This window comes from Canis lupus, chromosome 13 (genome assembly GCF_011100685.1).
Source record: "Canis lupus familiaris isolate Mischka breed German Shepherd chromosome 13, alternate assembly UU_Cfam_GSD_1.0, whole genome shotgun sequence".
In the NCBI taxonomy this organism is placed as follows: Eukaryota; Metazoa; Chordata; class Mammalia; order Carnivora; family Canidae; genus Canis; species Canis lupus.
This window is the reverse complement of record NC_049234.1, coordinates 40517138-40541649: the sequence shown is the minus strand read 5'-3', so window position 1 is coordinate 40541649 and position 24512 is coordinate 40517138. Positions and strand designations below refer to the sequence as shown.

Here is a 24512-nt window from a genome sequence, read left to right as displayed (position 1 = left end):
CAAAGCGCCGTCGGCTTTCTCTCTTCTCTGCTTCCTGTGCCTCCCCCTGCCCCGAGGTCACAGCCCCAGGGAGCCCCCGGCCTGAAGCCTGGATTTCATCGTGGGCTTCTGAGAAGAGCTCGGCTCACGGAGCAGACGGGGAGGCTGGAGCCCAGCGGCAGGCTGCGGCCTGTCCTCGGCGGGGTCAGCGAGGTCAGCCCTTCTCTGCGGGAGGAAGGAACCCACGGGAGGCTGAGCCATGGAACGGGGGCGCCTGCATAGCTCCGGCAGCACAGGGTTACTCAGAAAGCCCTGGAAGTTAATTTTTTTTTTTTAATGAGAAAATGACAATAAAGGCCTTTAAAACTGGCTCAGCAGATGGCACGTCCCGGTGGCATTTTGTGGAAAAGAAGAAGGTGTGGGGACATGCTCTGGCTCCAGGATAAATTATTAAGGAGAATTTGGGGGCTTGGGGCTCTCCTACCCTCCACCTTTTCCTGTTCTGTCATTGTTTTTCAGAGACTTTTTAGTAACGATGCTGTGCTCATAACCTCTTGAGGGGAGAGGAAGGAAGCACCTTGATCCGAGAGTCCGCCTGTGGCCGGTTTGGGCACGCAGGCCCCCCCAGCTCTAGGTGGCCAGCGGTGTCACAGCTGTCACTAACCTCCTGGGTGGCGGCCCTCTCGGCCGCGTCCCTGTCCTTGGCGGGGGCCTTGGGGCTCAGGATGCAGGCCTGCCCCACCCGGACCCGGTCCCTCCCCACTCACCCCTCCTCCCCTGCCGCCAGGTAACTAAGCCCACTCCACGCTGGCATGTACGCTGGGCACCAGGTGTAGCCACACGCCTTCCCCCGTGGGCTGCAGCCACACCCCCTCCCCAGCCGCCTCTTCCTGAAGTGGGGAGGCTCCCTCGGGATGACGGGGAGGCTGTCAGCCACCTACCAGCATGAGCAGCTCACCTGCCCAGAGCAAGGGACACCAGCCCCCCAAAGATCCAAGAGCTGGCAACTCTTGGGGAGTCGCTTGGGGTCTGGGGGCCTCGGGCACACTGGAACATCCTCCCCAAAGGAAAAGGCAAACTCTTTTGCCCCTTCTACGTCTAAGAAAGAAACAAAATGGGGATCCCTGCCTTGGGCCCAGGGTATGATCCTGGAGACCCGGGATCGAGTCCCACATCGGAGCCTGCTTCTCCCTCTGCTTGGGTCTCTGCCTCTCTCTGTGCATCTCGCATGAAGAAATAAATAAAATCTTAAAAAAAAAAAAAAAGAAGAAGAAGAAAGAAGCAAAATGCGTCGTGGACCTCTGTGGGAGTCAGAGGCCACGGCCATCTACCCAGGGGCCCAGAGGTCGCTCGCTGGGCCGGGCTCACACAAAGAGCAGCTGCAGGCCGGGCCCGAGCAGGCCCCACATTCCCGGAGCTCCCTCCGTGAAGGAGGCATCGTGCCAGGGCCTCCGGCAGCCCCAGCCGCAGAGAAGCAGCACCAATCCCTCCAGTTCTGGGGGACGGGGCGTCATTCTCCAGGATGCCACCGTCCCTTAAACCAGGAGTCACTTGCCCGTGCTATTTCTTTGTCAACAGCTAGAATTCAGGGACTGAGAGCCGTGGGGGGAGGCAGGAGTGATCCCATTCACCTCCCCGGGGACCCCTATGACTTGGGGCACTAACGGCCTGAAGCTCTGGGTCCTGGAAGGGCCCACTCACTGCCCTGGAAGCCACAGCCACAGGAGCTCCCTTCCACGGGAAGGCACCACTGACCGGCCGCGGCCTTTGACCCCGCTCATCACCCAGAGACAGAACTGCAGCCACATATTCAGGGCAGATCAAAACGTCTCTCGGGCTCAGGGGCCTCGCTTGCTGTTCACCTGCTGTTAGACGTAGATGGTCAAGTACAGCGACCGGTGCCCTGCGGCCCACCCAGGGCCCGCTGAGCTCCTGTGCCTGCCCCCACTGACTGCCCCCTCCCGGGAGGGGCACCCCTCAATATGTCCCTTTCCCCAAGAACCCAGGCCACTCGAAGCCCAACCTCTGAGACCGTGGGGCAGGAACATGGGGGAAATAGTGGAAAAGCCTTCAGGCCGCAGACCAGAGCAAGGCCCAAATACGTGGGGACACATGATGCTGCATCATCCTTTAAATCACACAGGGCTTTGTCAGCCTCCATCAGGCAAGATGAGCAAACCTGCAGCCTTGCAGATGCGCTGAGGCCCGAAGAAGGGGAAACGAACCTGGAAGGATAGGAAAAGCTGCGGACATGCAAAAGGAATGTCATAAAACATGATCACTGTGAAAGTGCTTTTGTAATTCAAGTATGAGCACAATCTAGGGTGACTTAAATTATCAAATGAAAATTAAATCTTATCGCAGTTCTTGAGTAACAGTAGGGCAGGTGCCAGCAGTTATCTCCAAACTCAAGGCTCCCGGCCCCCTCCCACCAGAGCACAATGCCTCGTAATCACATTCCCAGCCTCTCCTTATAACAAGCTGTGGCCCTACATCCCTATTCCGGCTAATGAAATATAAGACCGTACTTTCAGGAGGTTTCCAGAATTTTCTTTTTCTCTTCTGAGAGAGGAGGCATGCCTACAAAGAATGCTCTTTTTTCACTGCACCTCTTTTTCCGTTTTTTGACCCTGGCCTGGCGTTAAGCTATGGCAGTCATCTTGAATCCATGAGGGAGCTTCACACACAAGCTAGGGATGAGGAAGCAGAATCAGAGGAACTGGGTTATTTACCGTGGTATCAAGCCACCAAACAGCCTGAGCACTGGCCTCTCCTAAACTCCTCAATTGATATAATAAACGTCTGAGTAGTTGAAGCCAAGTCTAATAGTCTGCTCTGTGGCTTGGAGCAGAGCACATCCCATATATTTACAAATAATTCCCTGATTAGTGTTGAAAAGCCCAACAACTCAATCCAGGCCGTGACTAAAGAAGAGAAAGAGTCTACCTCTGCCCAGAAGAGGCAGGCCGGGCTCTCAGGACAGAAGGCGTTGTACAGGAACATGCAGACTCAAGGCCCACGGGTGGCTGCTGAGCTCAAGGTCCGGAGCCAAGGCTGCCAAACACGAGGCCAAGTAGTCACAGGAACTTAAAACTACAGAATCCAAGACAAGGACCCAGCTCGGGGCCCAAGCCAAGAGAGGACCTCAAACAGAGGAATTGGCCTCAGGAAAACAGGTGCGTGTGGCAGGGGCTAAGCCAAGTTGAAAGGCAGCAGCGGAGATTTCCCGGAGGAAGTGAGCTCAGCCAGTACAACGTGCAGGAGCGCGCTGCCTTGTAAGGAAGCAGCCCAGGGCTTCCCAGGCAGCCCTGGTTTTATTTATTTATTTATTTATTTATTTATTTATTTATTTATTTATTTATTTTTATTCATTTATTCATTTATTTATTTTAAAGATTTTATTTATTTATTCATGAGAATACACAGAGGAGAGAGAGAGAGAGAGAGGCAGAGACGCAGGCAGAGGGAGAAGCAGGCTCCACGCCGGGAGCCCAACATGGGTCTCGATCCCGGGTCTCCAGATCACGCCCTGGGCTGAAGGCGACTCTAAACTGCTGAGCCACCCGGGCTGCCCCAGCCCTGGTTTTAAAAGATGTCATGAGAGGAGAACGAGATCCCTATAGGATTTCCAGAGTTCAGATGTCCTGTCTCGGTCCTCCAGGAAGCTCTGAGTACTTAACCGTATTTTACAGTAACGATGAGTTTGTCTCCCTCCTAAGAAAGAACTTAGTTCCTCTAAGGACAGAAGTCATGCTTTATTCATCTTTGTGTCTCATTGCCTATCCGAATACCTAGCAATGACTGTTCTAGAAGGGCCAATGGCGGGCTCCCTAAGACGGGCCACTTTGGCATGAACATCACTGTAAGTAATCAGTGTAATCAAAATCCATTGCATGAGGTGGAATAGCTCTCTTCCTGGTCTTCAACCACCGGAACCTATGCTGGAAAGTAGAGCCCGTTGCAGGAAAAGAGTCATTAACAGAGACCCCCACCCTTTACCCAAGACACGTACATATCTGTTTAACAGGGCACTCTTTGGTTTTCAAAACGCCTCCCTTCACCTTCTTGCTCATGGCCTGCACCCCACTTTGCATCCTCAGATCCCGCCCCTCTCCTTAGCTCCGGGTTGCCTCACTGTCCCTGGAATGTCCATGTCTGTGTGGATTCCCTGACACACACCAGGAAATCTGATCGTCTCCTGTTAATCGGTCTCCTGTCAATGTGATTCTAAGTCTAGCTGGAAGGACCTTGTAGAGCAGAGGAAAGTCTTCCTCCCCCAGCAATTCATAGTTGTTTAGAAGACGGATGATAGGGGCACCTGGGTGGCTGAAGTGGTTAAGATCCAACTCTTGATCTCAGCTCAGGCCCTGACCTCAGGGACACGAGTTCAAGCCCTACATTGGACTCCATGCTGGGCCTACTTAAAAAAAAAAAAAAGATGAATATTAAAAATATAACAATATTCACTGAGCACTGACAATGTGCCGGGCATTGTGCAAAAATGGTTTCATAGGAAATCATCACAATCATTATCCTGACTTCAGCAATGAGAAAACTAGGGCTTACAGAAGTTACATAAATTTCCCCCAGTAAACTTACCCAAGAAATAGCAGACTCTGCATCTGAAACCGGGTTATTCCAGAGAATAGTGTTCTTATCCCTTCATGGAGGGAAAGAGAACACAAAAATCATTTAAGACACTACTGAGTAATTACAGGATTTGTCTCTTCTTTCTCTTTGCAAAGGAAAGTGGGGATTCTTAGGAACTCTGGTTTTTTCTTGCCCTTGGGATTAATGGATAGAGCAATGTTTTCAAGAGCCTGGACGTTAACAAGATGAAGCTGGGTAGTTCCAAGAATTGGAAAAAGTAACAGTTGGGCATTCTGAGAGCGAACTTACGTGAAAGTGGAGTAGGAGAGCAAGGTTCTCATCTCACGGAGCCAGAGCCGATGCATGAATCTCGCTGACACAGGAGGGTGAGTAAAGCAATAGAAGTTTATTAAGCAAGGATACAGGAAAACCTCTTGGGAGTGAGGGGATCCCACTGAGGGCTTTAGGGTTGGGCTTTTATTGGAAGCCAACCAGGGAACCTAAATCTTTTAACATCTCTATTGACATCACCATTGAGTAAGGACTAGCACTAACACCTTCAATGGCTTACTTCCTTTTTAGGGTCGGTAATTCTTTGTTGGTCACAAGTAGTTGTTATCACAGGACCCCACCTCTGGCACCTGGGACAGGATGGTCCAGCTTGTTTATCTCTGGTTTCATCTCCACATTTTGGGATTTCTGTGAGCCTGACCCTATGGCCCCCTACCTAGCCCTGCCTACCTAGCCCTGTGTGTCCCTTCCTCAGAGGGCCTCCTAAGCTGCCTGCTGCATCAGTGGAGAATCATGGGGCTGAAGGAGCAAAGATGAAGATGCATACACCAGATCCAGGACCAGGATCATCGCTAGGTTTTCTGGCCTCTTATAAACCTGCATGTCCTGCAGGTCACAGTGGGTAGGAAAAGAAGCCCCAGTGATGACTAGTGTAGGATTTCCTGTTCCCCCTGAGACATAGGAGGCAAATCTTTTGTTGTTTTTAATCTAGTATGGAAAAATCAAGTCAAATGATGTTTCCAGCAGTGGTAGGTTATGCCTCACATTTGCACCTCCAACAGAAACAAGGCAAGGAAAAGAGAGAGGAAGGGATGGTTACGCAGGCCGAGTGGGCAACTACCCAACTTCCAGCACAGACTTTGGGCCTGCTTCAGTCCTCATAAGCTCTCACCACCAAGTCGCCCCTTCAGGTGAATAGTTTCATCCCCAGAAGCCTTAGAGATTCGAAAAAACACTTCTTGAGAAAGCCAACTTGTAACAGAGGCAGAAAGCACCAGCCGTGAAGGATGCTGAAGAAGGCATGAACTAAGAATAACAATAAAATATTATATAAAAACATATATTACATATATATGGTATATGAAAAATCCCCCCATTAGAGAGAAGCCCTGACAGCTGTGATTAATTAAGAGACTCTATGATGCTGTGTCTCAAAGTTCCATGATTTAGTGTTTTGCATGATTAAAAAGACAGGTGGTCACCGCAGGAAAAGGTGGCAGGTTTATCTGGGTTATACCCTCGTAGGAGATTTCCTAATACCTTCCTTTGCCTGACAAATGTGCCTAATTTTATGTTGTCCTAGAACTACAGTTAAAAGCACGATGTCCTCAGAAAGGCAGATATTCAGCCTTCAGGCTCCTCCACTGTGTTTTAATTGTGAATGAAGTCCCATGTCTCTAGGAGCTCAACACCATGGAGTATTGATCCAGTTGACTCCACATACAATATCTGTGCCATAAATACAAGCTATCGGTTTCCCAGAAATCACAGTTATTTTCAGGAGATTGTAGGAATTTGGATCCATGACCCCCTAGGAAACAAATTACTCCCTTCCTGAACAAAGTCTCTAGCACGGTATGAGTCATGTGTAAAGATCATCATCAAAGAGCATCATAAAGGGAGGCCCCCGGAGCCTTGTGAGGCTGACACAGTTTATGGTACAACCACTTACACATCATTCGTTTCTCTCTTTTTTCTGTGTTAGTAAAAGATGACTAGTTTGTATTTATTAGCTTCTAATTCTTACTAAAGTACAGCTTCTACTTAATTGGGATGCTTTATTTCCTTTAAGTTCATTTCTTTTTACTCGCTTCGTATTACTCCAGGCTGGAGCACCTAGGTGGTGCCTCTCAGGTCATGACCTCAGGATCCTGGGATCCAGCCCCACATTGAGCTCCCTGCTTGGAGGGGAACCTACTTCTCCCTCTCCCTCTACCCCTCCCCCTACTCATGCTCTCTCTCTCTCCCTTTCTCTTAAATAAACAAAACCTTAAAAAAATTACATTATTCCATGCTGATAATGTGCATGGATATTTTGCATTATCCATGGATAATTATCCACTAATTATTAATTATTGGATAATAATTAATTATCCATTATCCATGGATAATTTGCATTATTCCATGCTGATAATTTGCCATCATCAAAATTGTGTCCCGTCGACTCCATAAAGTGCTAAGGCACAGCTAATTACAAGATCAGAGTCCAAGAGGATTAACATCTGGGACTAACACAATAAAATCAAAAAAATTTTAATATAGACTCCTGTAGGTAAACACAGGAAAAAAATTAATGAGTGTTATATTACATAAAATAGATTTTTTATGGGAAAAAAATTAATGAGTGTTATATTACATAAAATAGATGTTTTATTTAGTTTTAAACTCATGGGGATCTCTGTGTGGCCTAGTGGTTCAGCGCCTGCCTTAGGCCCAGGGCATGGTCCTGGAGTCCTAGGATCGAGTCCCACATCAGGCTCCCTGCATGGAGCCGGCTTCTCCCTCTGCCTGTATCTCTGTCTCTCTCTGTGTCTCTCATGAATAAATAAATAAAATCTTTTTTTTTAAAAAAAGAAAGTTTTAAACTCATGAATCTTTTCACTGAGAAAAGATGTTTGAATGAGTCAACAAGCCAACCAACCTCACACCAGCGTGATGCGGCCACCAAAAATACTAATGTAGTCCTAAGCTATACTCAGTGGATTTGAGATGGCCTTGTCTCTACCCTCGTATGATCAGTTTCAGTAGGTCCAAGACCCATAGGATGGGGAGACTTGAATCCATGTCTTACAAAAGACTCTGAATCTCTTGTCCCTAGACTCTGTAAGAGCTTGACAGGGATACTATAGAGAAAGTTCAGGCATCCAGTAAATGGTTGGGTACTAGTTGCTTAGTAGATAAGAACCCAAGCTCTGAAGTCCAACTTTGTATCATTTACCATAGTGTGACTTTGAGCGAAATCCTCAGTATCTGTGAACTTGTACCAGTTTGCTCCTGCTGCTTATCCAACTGCCCCAAACAGAGTGTAATGCAACACTAAGCATTTATTGCTCACTCGTGAGTCTGCAGCTTAGCTGGCACCAAGCAGATCTGGGCTGAGCTACGCAGGATTTGGCTTCAAACTGTTGGTTGGTTCCAGGTCTGTTCTTGTTTCTCTCACTGTCCTAGGACCAGCCAGCCTCCTGCAGCATGCCCTTTTCTTGGTGATGGAAGGGGTGCAAGAGGGAAAAGTCAACTATTGCATGGGCCACATCTATTCCATCCCATTGTCCAAAGGGACTCCTGTGGCCAGCACTAAAGTCAAGGGCTGCAGAAGTGCACTCCCATCCCTGTGTGGCCACAGCAGAAGTGTGCTGATATGTAACACACATTGGAAAAAAATGTCATCTACCACAAAGCCTCAGTTTTCTCATAGACAAAATAAGCTTATTGCATCTACCAGGTGTGGCAGGCAGACTAACGGCTGGCCAGAAATGCCCATGCTCCAATCCCCACAACCTGGGACTATGGTACCTTATACAGCAAAGCGTGTGCTGACAGCTGTCGAAAGAAGATGCTCATGAGTGAGTCCTGGCTCTGCATCAAAGGTCACGTGCAGGTGAGCACAGCTGCCCTGCCCGCATGGGCTGCTTCTGGGGCACTCATGAGCAGGGCTAGCCCACAGTTTGTCCATGCTGACCCTGCTCTAGTCCATAAAGCCCACGCCCCAATCTCTAGACCTGCCAATTCCCCCTGAGCTCACACCCCATCCAACTCTTCCCCCTTCCTAAATTGACCCTCATTCAGCCTCCACCAGATTGGCACTCTTTCTCCCTGTTTGATTTCCACTGACTTGTTAGAACACAATTCCCCTCCTCCTTCTCTTCTGACCAAAACGACCTCTTGCAAATCAATAACCTGGCTTTCACTACTCTATCCATTTTGTGGACTAGTCAAGCTTTTGGACTTTTCATATAATAAATAATAATAAATAAATAAATAAATAAATAGTAAATAAATAAAATAATAAAAATAAATAATAATAAGATCTTTAATTCCATACAATTAGTTACATAAAAGGTGCAAAAAAGGGGCAACTTACTTCTTCCCTGGCCTGACTATAGGAGGAGTTAATCAAGAAGACACAACCGTCAGCTGACAGGTAATCAGAGGCTCCTCACGCCATCCCCCGTCCTTGGAATGTGTGCTCTCCCTCCCCGCCATTCTACAGTGGGAGCCATTTCAAGGACGTAGCCTGAGAGAGTGAAGTGTTATTGAGGTCATCCGGATAGCATTTGTGACGGAAGCCAGCTAAGGCCTCTATACAAATATTTAAAATTCTGGCGAGTATGGAGCTCCACTCATCTTGTGGCTGCTCAAGACAAGCTTCATATAGAAGTTCCCTTGCCTATTAAACTTGCCACCTGCCAATCAGGAGTGGCCTGCCTCTTTCCCTGGTCAATTCCTGGCCTGCAGGTGTGGGAGCTGGTTTCAGATTTCACCCAGGAAGGTCCAGAGGTTTCGAACTAATGCTAATTTTGTTGTTTGGGAATCAATATAATAAGGAATACTCCTTCCATTTGTTCTATTAGCTATGAGGGAGAGTTACGTGAACACAATGCGCATCTATCTCTTTCTTCCAAAAAAGATGTTCTAAGGCATAAATAATTTGTCAGAAATTAGGTGAGATGACAAATTATTGCAAAAATAAAATTGAGCAAAAGAGATCCTAAATATTACTTGAATAGAATTGGGTACATGAACCAAAGTCCCTAGACAAAAATTTCTGTATGACATTTTAATCTGTCTATAATCTCTAAAATTCCTTCCAGACAATAGTGATTAAGGATTGATATATTTATATAGTGTGTCAACTTATAGACTATTGAATGTTTATATTGCTTTTTTTTATTTATTTATTCATGAGAGACACACACACAGAGAGAGAGGCACAGAGATACAGGCAGAGGGAGAAGCAGGCTCCATGCAGGGAGCCTGACGTGGGACTCTATCCTGGGTCTCCAGGATCAGGCCTTGGGCCAAAGGTGGCGCTAAACCGCCGAGCCACCCGGGCTGCCCTATATTGCTTTTATATAAAATTCAAAGTACTGAGTTTGAGAGAACAAATGCAGAAACTCTGCAAGCATGAGCAGGGCCACCCAAAGGATGTTTATCTAGTCCTGCTATTACACTGCTTTCAAAATGTTTGGAAACATCAGATGCTAATTTTCCTAATTTCGTGGTCACCATTAGCTGGCAGTAAGACTTCATTAAGTGTTTTCAAGTCATCTTATAGAATCTGTGGGCTTGCTCAGCATGTTGTCCTAAAGTCAGAATTCAGGTAAATTAATGGACTGACCTTCAAGCTTCCACCAATTAAAATGCCACGGTGATCCTATGTGCTGATGATACAAGTGCTCTGATGAGTAGGGGAGAATGAGAATTATTGCAAGGAGATTCACTGGACTAATGAGGGAAAAGTTGTAGCAAGATCCATGGAACTTGGATAAGTGCTCATGGTTGAAGTCAGTGTTACTGACTTCTGGAGCCTCACAAGATCAAGGAAAGAGTCATTAATTATACAGATTACCCTTTAGTTCTTGGGCCTTGAGATGGCCCTCAGTTAGAAAGCAAGCAAGAGAGGTTGAAGAAAGGAATACAATAAAATGATGATCTAATAAGAGAAAGACTAAATGGAGGAAAATATAAGCATCAGAGAAATGAAGAATGGGAAACAGAGGCTATTTAGGCCAATTGGAAAACAGAGAAGGAGAATCCTCTGGAAAAAGAAAAGGAAGTCGAGTTTTGTATCTGAATTCTTGCAGAAATCCCTTTATACAACCATTCACAACAGACCACTGACTAGTTCATGAAGGCAGGCGTTGGGTTTCACTTCTCACGTTATCCAGCTCAGCGTCTGCTCCATAATCGATATGCAATAAATGGTGATTCAAAGAATGATCGAATGAATATAGAAGATAACCTACAACAGAAAGAATTCAAGGGAGCAAGCCCCTAACACTTCACCATGTAAAAGCTATCCCTAGCTGTAGAGACCAAAATGGAGCCCCTGGGGTCAAGCAGGAGCCTGTGTCAAGCAGGGACCCATGCCACGCAAGGACGCTGGCAAGTAAGGGCACCACAGCTTGGAGCCAGCTCGGGGCCAGCATCAGCCGATGGCCCAGAACTGATGATGACGAGCAGAACCAGAGGGGTCCACAGGGGCCCCAAACCAATGCAATCCCTTTAGAAAGGGAAGTATCTGAGTGGCAAACGGTCTGGCTCTTGAGACCTGACCCTCTGTGTCTGACCACTTAAAAAACACAACTGCTTAAAAAACACAACTCCATCCATCTCTGGACAGAGTCGAGATCCTTCACTGCTTGACCAGAAGCAGCAGTAGGTGCCGAGAGCTGACCCGGACCAGACCGAGGCCTTATCCCGACTGCACACCCACGGACTGACGTGGCCTTTGATTGGTTAACTCCCTGCACCCTCCTGTCACCTTGTTTGTCGTGTGGCTTGTCCTCTGTCCTGTTGCGTGTGCCGTGTAAGAGGCCGAGCTTAATCACATGGTGAAATGCCACTGAGTTTGGAATCCCGAATATGCTCTATAATTGAGACTTGACTTTGCTTAATGACTGAACAGAGCTGACCCTATGGAAAGACACAGATGGCACCGTGGGCCTTCACTGGGGCTCAGGACACTATCGTACACGGGATATCTCCAAACCCAGAAGACATGGAAAAGAAGAAAATAACCATCGTGTAAGAGAACATCACCATGAACTCAAAGAAAGAATATTTCTTGAGGTCCTAACAGTATCAGTGCCAAATGTTGTGGCCAAGAGTAGCAAAGTGTTGGTATGCGGAATCCAGAATCACTGTAACGCGCTTCTCCAAGCCCACGTACGCCTTGTCTGCTAACCTAAGTCCATTGGTTTGAAGCAGAACTAACCCCTTTTCCTTGAGGTTTCAGTGGCCTTGAGGAATAAAGGAGCAGACTCTCCTGGGAGCTAAGGTGGCCCGACACCATTAAAAACAGTTGCCACTGATGCTAGCAGGCCTGTTCAGGATCGCGTTGATAAATGATTAATGCCTGAGCGTCAGCTTCTCCTGCACGCAGCCGTCATTTCCCAAGCTTTAAAACCCCCTGCCTTTGCCTGAACGGAGAAGATGGTCTTTGGGACTTTAGACCACCATCTTCCCAAGTTGAGGCTTCCTGAATAAAGCAACCTGTCACTTGTCTATCGAGTATTCATTTTGAAGAGGTGAGTAGCCGAAACCAGAGTGTAGAACTGGTTCTCTGTCCAGTAATAACGAGAACTTCTGGTCCATCCATTTGCAATTCTTTAATTGTACATAGAAAATATATCAGCTCATTTCTGGTGCTTCTTTTCCTGCTTCTGGGATAACAAATCACCTAATTTCTTTTTTTTTTTTTTAATTTTATTTATCATGAGAGACACAGAGACAGAAGCAGAGACACAGGCAGAAGGAGGAGCAGGCTCCCTGTGAGGAGCCTGATGCAGGGCTCGATCCCAGGACCCCGGGATCATGACCTGAGCCAAAGGCATCACAACCTGAGCCAAAGGCAGATGCTCAACCACTGAGCCACCCAGATGCCCCACAAATCACCTAATTTCGTAATGCAGTTTCTTGCATCATTTGGAATTGTACCCAAAATTCTAGTTTCTTGCTACTTCCAGATAGCTAAAAAAGGCAATATTTTCATTATAAAATGCTTATTTTGATAGAATTAGAATAAGAATTACATAAATTACATAAGAATTTTTCCTGAATCAATGGTATATTGGATCTGTAGCAATGTTTCATACACAAAGAAGATGCTCAAATTATTATTAATAATGTACCACCTCATAAAGTTGCTATGAGAAATAAATGTCAATGCACATAATTAATAAGAACAGTGTACTCTGTATTTAATCAATATTTAGTATTGTTGCTGTTTTCCAGTGTGATCCAAACAAACCACTAGGACCAAGGAGTAATAAAGAGCATCACATTGTTTTCACTGGAATATTATTCTATCGCCAGGATAATTCTAGAGAGAGTGAACCAGAGATGAATAATAATAAGGACCGCCATGAATTCCCATTAATCATCCAACCTAACGTTAGTGAACAATGCTGAGCAGGGGGTCTTCCTTGAGCTAATCCATCACCACCTTCCAGTGTCAACCCTCGCAATCTCAAAACAATTTAGTCAAATGATGTTATAGAGATGATAAGTTTTGCTAATTTTTAAAAATACAATTTAAAACTGAGGAGAAGCTATTTAACTCTGCAGAAAAACCTTTCCCAGGTAAAGATTTGAACGTTCAATAAGCAATAGATTTTATTTTTTTTATTTTTTTAGCAATAGATTTTAAAAGCTGTTAACCAAATACTGAAGTTTCAAAAGACTAAATCACAGTTATGATATGATTAATCCTGAAATTTGTAATTATAACGTTTCAAAAAGTAAGGTTGAGTCTTCCTGTATATAGCATTGTACTTTTAAAAATTAAAAAAGCTTAAATAGTGAAAGGCAGAGTTGTCATTTTACTAGGCTTTGGGCCAGACACTTGATTTCTCTGACAGTTATGTACAAACAGACATTATTAATAGTCATTTTCCTGCTTATTTCACAAAAAATCCTTGGTACAATCAAGTAAAATAATGTATGAGAAAACCCTTTGCAAAATGCAAACTGTTCTGCAAATGCCCGATTATTTTTATTTTACTATCTTGAGATGGTAAAATGCTCATAAATCTAAGCACATTAATCACAGATATGCATGTAAATACAAAGATGAGAGTTACATGTTTGAGTTTTTAGAAGAGAGCCAGCAAATTATAGTATGTAGTGGAACATATTTTCCTGTTTTGCACCTATTTTTCTCTAATATGATAGTTTTAAATTTGTAAAAAGAGGGAATTAAAATTTATGGAAATTACAGAAAAAGATTCTAACCTAATATACAACAGATTATATAAATTTGAAGATAGGGTCAAGACAAGATTACTGATACTTAATTACTACTTGAAACTTAATCCCAGAAGAAAAAATTTGAAAAAAAAAATGACCTTAATTATCTGCATCATTGACCCACCCCAAGAAACTGTGGAAATACATTGCTACTAAGGTCAAGACGTATCTCAAATCTAATTATGCATTGGGTGGATGAGAGCTATGAGCTATATAGTGGTTTTGTAATTTGTCTTCCATGAAGTAACTCATTTTAAAAAATAAATTAAAAAAAATTTTTTTTCCTAAATTTTCCAGTTACGAGGTGTAAAGTCATTTATCAAGGTAGGATGATCCTTACAGCAGAAGATCTTAAAGAGAACTAAAACAGAACACCTACCTCGGAATGTACTGATAATTTCAGGAATCATTTCTAAGCCAAACAAATGATAAACTAGGATACCAGTGGAAAACAAGCCTGTCACAATATCTTTATTTATCTTTGCCTCAGGAAAGACCCTTCTGGTAATCTCACAGGATCAGAAGAACATATAGAGATCAATACATACTTTCTTTGTTTTCCTCTTAAATATTGAAGACATAAAGGACATTAAGGAATATTTTTATTAACTCTGGTGAACTGGATGAATTTCCCTTTTACACGCTAGGTCAGTGCTTCTCAAACTTTAGTGGATGCATGAGCAGCCTGAACAGTAACTAATAAATGCATATTTCAGGCCATAAGTAGATCCCAGGTTTTCAGATTTCCAAACCAGCCTCTCTTTAGCATTATACTCCTGTCATTTCTAGAAGAAATGGAAAAGCCCACCACCTGTATCTGCAGAGCCATAATCTAGACCAGTTGGAGGCCTTGAGTGATTCACAGATGAAACCGTGAACCACCCTCTACAAGCAAAGCCCACCTAAGAGTCCAAGTAACTTTTCTCTCTTTCCCTTCTGGTCCATCACTACCCTCAGAAACCTTAATTAATATCACACATCCTCAATACCCAGATTTCTATAGGGCAAACTAACGAATGAAATACGAATTTGTTCTAATGTCCCTCTTACAAACAATTTTCTAAATGAGTACTGCTAATAAGTATAAATGTTCGAGGCAAATAATTTCAATGGTTACTCTGCACAGTTGAAATTTTTGCAAGGTACTTGCCAATATTCTATGCGACAGGAATAACAGAATGAGAAACTCACTGGGGGAGGTCAAGTGATATACAGGTTCTTTGGAAGCTTTTATTTATATTTAGGGTTTCCTTTTGAGTTTCAAGTTGAGTGCTTTAAGACTCTATAGTTTAAAACAGGAAGAAAGACCTGTTTCTTTGATTATAGTTCTTCATTTCCGTAAGACTGCACTGAAACCTTAATCAATATCTAAGATGCCACCCCTCACTTTTTCCTCCCTGAGAGAAATTGCTACATGCCACTTACATCCATCAGTTTGCTGCTTACTTTCCAAGGCATATGGAAAATATGGAGATCCAGAGAAGAGTCACACCTGGTCCTACAACCATGGATGGGAGTAAGTGAATGGTAAGCTCTGCTTTTAGTCCCTGGGGCTTCTCTGCTACTGTATGTTGGGAAACCAGCTCAGTCACCCTTAGGCACATGCCTAAGACATTTGTCACTCCTTACGACATGCTTATCCTTTAGCCAGCAGCAAACATCCAGATAAGCTCTCTATACAATGCTGTGTAGGCTGTATTGCACAACTCCAAGGGGTATCGTCTACAATGATGTGAATGGAGCCCCTGAAAATAGTGTAACTGGCACCTCCTTTAACTTATGTTTTGTCCTGGAGACATCAGAGAACATTCCATGTAGATGATGGTGATGAAACTAATGATGATGGCCAAAATTTGTGAATACCTACAATATGCTGATGACTTTGCCCACATTATGAAGAAAGAAGGACCAGCTAGAAAAAAAAATTATTAAATGTTAGACTTTGAGGGATCTCTGCCAGTAACCACTACTGTTCTCTTAAAGCAAAGGGTAAATGGAGTGGGGGTAAATTATTAGGAAATAACAGTTTTATTGGATTTTTTTTCTCAAGAAAAAGGGTGATGGAACCATGCATTGAAACATATACAAATAAACTATCGTAATCTAGTACTAACATTTGATTTTGGAATTTCTTTTATTTCCTATGGGTGACTTTCTAGCTCTACCAAGACAAAGCCATAGGGAGGAAGAGTTTTTCTCCTGAAGGATTTGAATATTTAAGGTATTTACTCATAGATAATAGTTTTGGGGGGAGATTTGAACAAATTTAAATCACAGTACTAAAACTGATGCAGTAGTTTTGTAAATAACCCTCCAGATCATAAAGCAACTCAAATCACAATTCAACTAAAAGCTAAATTAATCACAATAATTGCAACATTTTTTTAAGCTTCATTATTATAGAGTCTTGTTCTACACTTTGGTAATAACAATTTCCACATTAGGTGAAACACAGAGGCTACTAAGATGATCTCAACCTAATTGTCACGTCTGTAGAAATCTATACAAGATTTTTTCCAACCTAGTCATATATAGTCCTCAGTGTCTAATGTTTGATTCCCCACCCCCACCCTCAATCAGTGAAATCTTTCATGGGTAAAGTCTATATCTGAAAAGAATCTTTGATCTTAACTGTTTTTACCCTTAGATTTCTTTGTTTAAAATCCTGGTGATGTGATCTTTCCGAACACTTCCTTCAAAATGAAAAATAATCAAAAGCCTTTGGTTAAAATCCTTTCTCCCTACCACTACTGCATCCTTATATAATGCAGTAACACTGAATAATTCATCAAGGAGATTTTATTTAAATATTGAGAATAATATAAAATGGTATTACAATGAAAAATATTGGTTTGCTACCTTAATGATAGTGATTATGAATTCTATTCTTGAAAAAAAATGAGGCCCGTTTTCAACAGAAAATCATTTTACCAATGCTTCCGGGCAATTTTGAAAATTTGTCTAAACATTAGATCATTGCCAAAGGCCCCAGGACCTGAATGATACATTCCTCCATTACTGTGCAAAATCTATCACATTTTAAAGGCTAATGTTTTCACTATAAAATCTGGATCTCAGTCTATATATTGATAGAGGAATAACTTTTTCAAGAGATTATTCTTATGGACACTCTAGAGTTCTTATGGGCAAATGAATAAGGAAACGCACCTCCAATCAAACCTGCAACCTCCAAAGCAGTGGGGGAAAGTCAAAGCTCATCTTTACAGCTTCATGCCTTTCCAGCCGAATCCAATGCCGCTGAACGCAGCACTCAATCTTCTCTGGCTTAAAATCTATACAAGTGACGATAAATGCTAATCTGGGAACTCGAGGGTTATAAACCAGAGATGAACTTCTAAATTGTGCTCTGATGCTTTGAACACTAAAGTCCATCTATTTTTCTGGGCCAGGAAACAGATGCATTTTTTTAGTCAGAAAAGACCATTTAAATGTTAGAAATTTGGCTTTGAGAATCCATTTAATTTGCTAAGCATAATGACCCTATTTTTAATCGATGGCCGTTGAGGCAATACCTTAGATGGAGGAGTGACTCATGAAGTATGCAGGAGTCAAGGAACAAGAGAGGCTTGCTTTCAACTGGAGGGCAGAGAGGTATCAAGAGGGTGAGTTAGGAACAAAGGCCGGGATGAACAAAGTGCATTGACTTACCTGCAGGACTTTGGCCAAATTGTTAAATAGAGCTTGGCCGGCACTCACTTTGTACTTGACGCCTCTGACTGTGCCATTTTTGCTTAAAATGTTGACTCTTCGTGTCCCAAAACCCCTCTCGCTGGCAGCCCTTGCTAACACCAGCAAGTTGTCCTGGTCGTTCTCATACTCATCACCCTCCGATCCTATGTGGCCATTCTGCTGTCCGTCAGGCTCGCTCAGTCCATCTATCCCACAGATGCTGGCACATTCAGAATCCAGAGAGCCGGATGGCTGCCCATCTTCATACACCTCTTTCAGAACCCGCCCGCTGTGAGAGGACGCGATCCGAAACCGGACTTTCCGTGGCCTGTCACTTTGTGGCTTTATGTCCCTTTTTAGCATGATCATGTCCATCCATGTAAACAGTTCATATAATTCTGGATCCCTTGTTATCGCAACAGTCCACTTGCCACAAGGCAATATCACAGCTTCATTCTCATGACAGCTGCACCCACACGAAGCTAACATCGAAAGGAAAGAAGATTCCTGAGAACCTACAGTGCATCTCTGCTATTAATAATGGATGTGTGCATGTGTGCTATGGTTACCTTTAAACTAAAACCTGCAAATGATCCCAGCCTTTAAATATTAAATAGCCATGGTGGACTCTTTACCAGGACGAGTGCAAGAAAGTGGCACGCAGTGAAACAGAAAAATAAGTAGGGGGCAAGGAGATGAAAGACATGAGCTTTGAAGCCAATGATGAGTGTTGAAAAGGATCTTAGCAGAAAAGTATTTCTACAGTTCACTGTCCAGAGTGGGGACCAGAGATAAAATGTGGAATCTAATGTGTAGGATGGGACGAGTCATAGTCCTCCCACATGGCTTGTATCTTCTATTTCCCACTACCAGCAGGTGATCTTTAAAAAGGGCAGCGAACACACTACATGCTAACATCAAGCTTCTAATATTAGCTCTTTAATCACCTCTCAGACCTCATCAGCATTGTATAAGTTGCATTCTCCATCTGTATCTTCATGCGCAAGTGGTTTTGCTAAAGCATAACTTGTTGACAAACGATGAAAAGAGAGAACATTTGCCTTGTCACTTTCCCACTTCCGCCAGCAGACAACATTCTCTTGGCCAGAGGGAAAGGTATTGGAACGAGACTTATGGAACAAGGAGGGAAGAGTGGAAAATCCTCCAAGCCAGCCAGATCAGGCAAAGCCGTCCAGATGATCTGTATTAATAAATATTACATCCAAATCAGCCACGCATAGAGAAGGGACCTCCTCACGCTGTGCTCAGTGGATCTGCTGCCACTTTGACGAGTGTCTGAATGATCTCTTAAGACGCAAGGGTCATATTAAAACATCCACAATGGTGAGTGCCCCAACCTGTCTACACCTCCAGAGGGAGGATATGCAGCTGTCCCTCATCCTGCACTTCACGTTTTCTTAATGTTTACAGCTCTCTGATATCAGCTTAATTTGCATTTGTTTTAGAAAATTCAGACAATAATAGCACAACGGTGAAAGTAAGTCACACACAAAAAGAAAACCTCACGTGAGATGTTAATTTTGTGAAATATCTTTCAGTGCATGCAAAGATGATGGCCACAAAACTACATTGCCCTGCCTTCTTGCAATTTAAGGGGAGAAGGAACAAGTGCCTAGCTTTTGCTGATGGGATGTGAGCAAAAATAATGCATCATTTGTGGACCAAGGCAGTTAAGAGAGAGAGCCCCCCCCACCATCCATGCCCCTCACTGCCTCCCCCATCTGCTAGCTGGATGACCCCAGCAAAGTTGAAGCCATACACTGAGCTTATCAGGGTCACAAATTCACAACCGTTACCCCCCTTGCACTGAGCTAGCTATGTTATATGCAAAAAATAAGGCTTTATTGTGTTAAGAAATGGAGGTTGAAATTTAAGGGTTGTTTGTTAGAGCATCTATCAGTACTGACTGTGCTCTCATATATAAAATCAGACTATTTAACATCTTGCTTTTTTCATTCACCATCACATAGTGAGTCATTTCCTATATCTTCATTTCTGAAAAACATGGATTTAATGTGTGTATTAAAAGTCTTTCCAGGGAACCCTGGGTGGCTCAGCGGTTTGGCGCCTGCCTTTGGCCCAGGGCGCGATCCCGGAGACCCGGGATCGAGTCCCACATCGGGCTCCCGGTGCATGGAGCCTGCTTCTCCCTCTGCCTCTCTCTCTCTCTCTCTCTCTGTCTCTCTGTTACTATCATAAATAAATAAAAATTTTTAAAAAAAGTCTTTCCAATAATTGTACCATATTTTATTTCGCTTTCTGGATTGCTAGATGTTTAAATTATTTAGTGAAAATTTAAATTAAAATATTTAGTGAAATAATGCTGCACTGAGTGTGTGTTCTTGTTCAAAAATCAGTGTACATATGTCTCAGTAGTTCTGTAGTGTCAATTCCTTTGGGTAAAATTGATGAGGTAAGAATTCTTTCAGTATAAAGCTTTTGACATAAATTGCCAACTGCAGATAAGAAGAGTTGTATAATTTACGCTTCTACTAGTATGTGAGTTCCTATTTTACTTCACTCTCACGAGTGCCAGCAGTGCATATTACCAATTTTCAATAATGTTTGTCAAGGTGAAAAGCAGTATCTCAGTGATGTTACAATTTCCCAACTTTGAACACTGCTGAGGACTTTCATTATGAATTTTCTTCATATAGAACTCTCACTGAAGAAAAAGATGGAGAAAAATGGAAATATCTGCCTCAGAATTGAACTCAGAATCAGAGAGTAGAGAATTGTATATAATACCAAGAAAGAAGCAGGGAGAGATGAAGTGAGGAAGGAAGAGAAAGAAAGAGCTAACACTCTATTAACTATCTCTAAGTGACAGTATAAAGGGGCTCTAACTTGGCAAAGTAGAAGCGTATGTAGTCAAAGTACATGATAATATCTTATCATGATAAGATACATGAGTGAGGAAATACTTATTGGGGAAGAAGAGAAAAAATAATTCAGTTTTATACCCGAATGTCCAGATCTTTTTTTTTTTTAATTTTTTATTTATTTATTATAGTCACAGAGAGAGAGAGGGGCAGAGACACAGGCAGAGGGAGAAGCAGGCTCCATGCACCGGGAGCCCGACGCGGGATTCGATCCCGGGTCTCCAGGATCGCGCCCTGGGCCAAAGGCAGGCGCCAAACCGCTGCGCCACCCAGGGATCCCTTGAATGTCCAGATCTTTAAAGTATACTGTAGTGAGTGGGAAGGGCATGAATATTAGCGCTAGTCAAGACAAAAAAATCAAAATTCTGTGTTCATCCCAATTATTTTTTGCCCTGAAATCCCCAAGTAATCTGTCCCAGCTCCATTTTTCTAGGTGTTTGGGTTGAACAGAATGCTAGAGCATGAGCAGAATTTTGAAGTCAATAAGCTTTGGTTCAAATTCGAGCATACCTCAGTGAGAATGCTCTTTTCGCCATCCAAATCTTCAATTTCCCCATCAGTAGAATGGAGGTAACAATACCTACCTTAGTGAGTTGTGCTTGCAAAGTATCCAGAACACACGGCTCAATGTGTCTGTGATGGTGTGTATATACACTGTGTGTCCTCTGGGTGGAAACAACTAATTTTAACCTGAACAAGGCAAGACAATGGTTCTACAAGATTACAGCCAATAAATAAACTTGAAAGATAGAAAAATATTCAATAGGATGATTAAGAAGTTTGTGATATTTTAAATGTAGATGTTAAAAACATAGTGTGTGTGTATGTGCCTATACACATGCATACGTATGCATACCTAATATTTATATACAATTTTAAAATAATGAGACTAGTTAAGAGTCATCTCTCTTTCAAGGATGAACTGAAAGTCCAAGATACTGGAAACCAGCCTGCCACAAGCATAAGGAGGTATCTACCGGTGTGAGAACACATTTTGGTAATTGTGATTCACATACTTACCTCAAGCTGATATAAGAATCAACCTGCTATTTCAGTGGATAAACTTTACAATTATTTGCTCTTTCAGGCAATGAGTATTCCAGAACAATCTACTGAATGCCACCAAGGTTAAGACACAGCTAGACTTTAAATACAAAGATATGTAAAACTACACCCATGCCTTCCACTGATAACGTTGCTTAAACAACATAGCTAGAGTTCAGTGCAACGTATTTTAAGCTAATATATAATCCTATTTCCTTGAAATCACCAAATTAACAGTCATCCTCAATAGAAGACATCAACAAAACACTATTCGCATCACTTTCCACTCTCATTCTGTTTACAGTTTGTTCCCAGCTGCTTGCTATTAATATAGCAACTTCTAACTACTCCATTTGCTACCTTTTCCCAATATCAGTTCATTACTCCCTACGTTTTACTCACGTTGCTAGGTTAGCAGCCTCCCTTCAGAAAGAAGCTCCTTCTCTTCCTTCAAATGTACTCTTCCAATCATTTATTCATTTAACAATATTTATCAAGCACCCCCAAAATATCAGAGAGTTGCTGGATCTATACAGTGAACACAACAGGCATATTTCCTGCCTTTAGTAGTAGATGACACACAATAAACATATAAAGGTATTATGGAAAATATAACAAGCATTTCTAAGAAAAAGAAGTGGTTATAACAAGAAATCATAAAAGAAAGGGAGCCTACTTCAAGCTAAATAGTCTCAGTCAGCCTCTCTGAAAAGGAGACATTAAACTAGAGTCTACCAAAGTTAGAAGAGATTGATCATGTAAAGGTTTGAGGTGGGCAGGAGCAGTTGGGGACAGTTCTTCAGCTGTGGTGACATGTGTAAAGGCCCTGAGGCCCAAAAATGAGCAGGTTTGGTCAAAGAACTAAATAAAGGCAGAGTGGCTAAAGACAACTACGACTCCTATTCTCTAAAGCCCTTCTCAAAAGGACAAGACTAACAAGTCCTTTCCTTCTTAACCTCATTCCTTAATTTATGTAACCCCCTCAAAACATGAAACAAAAACCTGTAAACCACATTACCTAATACAGAAATATTTCAAATATGCATAAGTTCAACACCAATAGACATCTGTTTGTTTAAAATAGTAAGTCATAAACTCTGGAAGCTAAAGAGAGGGTAAAATGTTCCATTATCCAAACTAGAATTACTTTGGAAAATACTACTAATGATCAATTCAAAGAAAAAAAAATATCCCTTGTTCAATTCCCAGTAGAAATGATAACCCAGCAGTTAGATGCAGGCCTGGATATTTCTTGTTGGCATCAGTTTTTAATCAGAATATCTAATTATTTCCTTATTTGTAGCGAAAGCAGAACATCAAATTTTAATTATTCTCTACTCATCCTGTCTCCAGATACTGCCCACATACTCTTCTGTGTGTGATCACCATTGCATGGTGAGGATTTTAACCATATTCTTGGCTCTTGGAGCATAATTCCAAAAATCCTTTGAATCAGAGTAAATATATACAACATGTCTCCATTTGCTGCAAATTTTATAACTATTACATTCGCTATTTTGTTTTTTGGTATTGAAAACAGTAAAAATTGGTTGCTGAAAATGAAGCAGCAACTCTGCCAGTCATTAACAAAATAATTGTCTTTTCTCCAGCAACGCTTGTCAACAGAAAAGCAATAAGCCATGACTCACTCCCCAAGTGCTGTTCTCAGAACTTCTGTTTGGATGGAGAGAACCTATTGATTTTTATTTTCTAACCACGCTGGTGACTGGAAGGGAAAAGAGGTCCACTAACCATCAGTGAAATAGGGAAAATATGCTGTCCTTGAAACTTTTCAGCATATAGAATATTGAATCCTTCTTGACCAGCATGACTTTTTAAAAAAGATTTTATTTATTTATTCATGAGAGACCCAGAGAGAGAGGCAGAGACACAGGCAGAGGGAGAAGCAGGCTCCGTGCAGGGAGCCCGATGTGGGACTCGATCCCGGGTCCTGGGGTCACATCCTGAGCCCAAGGCAGATGCTCAACCACTGAGCCACCCAGAAGCCCCACCAACATGACTTTACAAGTAAAAATTCACAGTTCAATTATTAATTTGAAGTGCAGAGAACTTCTAATCAGAAAAGAAACTAAGTACAGTAAAGACAGTATTCGTTGAAAACAGGACTATTTTCTTATTATATAACAAGAAAGATGGAGGATTTCTTAGTTTATAGATTAGTTATGAATGGGAGCTTTGGGTCCACACAACACTGGGTTTGAATCCTCGATCAGTCATCCTCTGAGTGACCTTGAGGTTCAGTTTCCTTATTTGTCAAATAGTAGTTCCTACTGCATAGAGTGTTTGGAAAGATTAAATACATTAAAGATGTATATGAAGTGCTTATGATGCTGCTCAAAAAAATGAGAGCCATAAATTCTTATCAGTTACCTAAACTAGCTAAAGACACAGTACATTCTGTTTGGAGGACAGTGAGAAGAATGGAACCAGATGAGTGGAATTAACTGACGGGGAGTCCGGGCCATCCCATTCTGTTTCTGGTCTGATTCTAGGGCGTTAAGGCTCACGCAGTCTGTCACCACTAAGGTCCTGGAGAAGGGCTCCAGTTTCCAAAGTCTTATTCGCTCTTCACATTTCTGGACTGAGACTTTACCATATAGTAAGGGCTTCACCGAGGACAGGAGGCCTCGGAGCCGCCTTACATGCTGTCACTATGGATCCGGAGAAGGCACAGTTATCTCCGAACCCGGGCTGCTCAGCTGTGGATTCAACGAGCCCCCTGGAATTTCCATTGGATAATTATATAAACTCTCTAAAATGAGCACAACCACAGATGAAGGAATATCAATAAAGAGTCCCCAGAGGAATATAAAAAATAGTGAAAGGGAATAAAGGGGAAAGGAGAAAAAATGAGTGGGACATATCAGAAAGGGAGACAGAACATGAGAAACACCCAACTCTGGGAAACAAAGTAGGGGTGCTGGAAGGGGAGGTAGGCGGGGGGTGGGGGTGACTGAGTGAAGGGCACTGAGCACTGGGTGTTATTCTATATGTTGGCACATTGAACACCAATAAAAAATAAAT

The 24512-nt window shown here is 42.8% G+C and overlaps 1 protein-coding gene across 1 annotated transcript in view; it reads right to left on the bottom strand.

The window, feature by feature from the left end:
• The window catches only part of GRXCR1 (glutaredoxin and cysteine rich domain containing 1), a 115225-nt gene extending 97333 nt beyond the window's left edge, over positions 1–17892 (bottom strand). The window contains exon 1 of the mRNA XM_038555114.1: positions 17500–17892. Within this exon, the coding sequence (XP_038411042.1) occupies positions 17500–17889 (390 nt within the window). The 5' untranslated portion in view covers positions 17890–17892. The remainder of the gene's footprint in view (positions 1–17499) is intronic.
• Positions 17893–24512: the final 6620 nt, after the last annotated feature.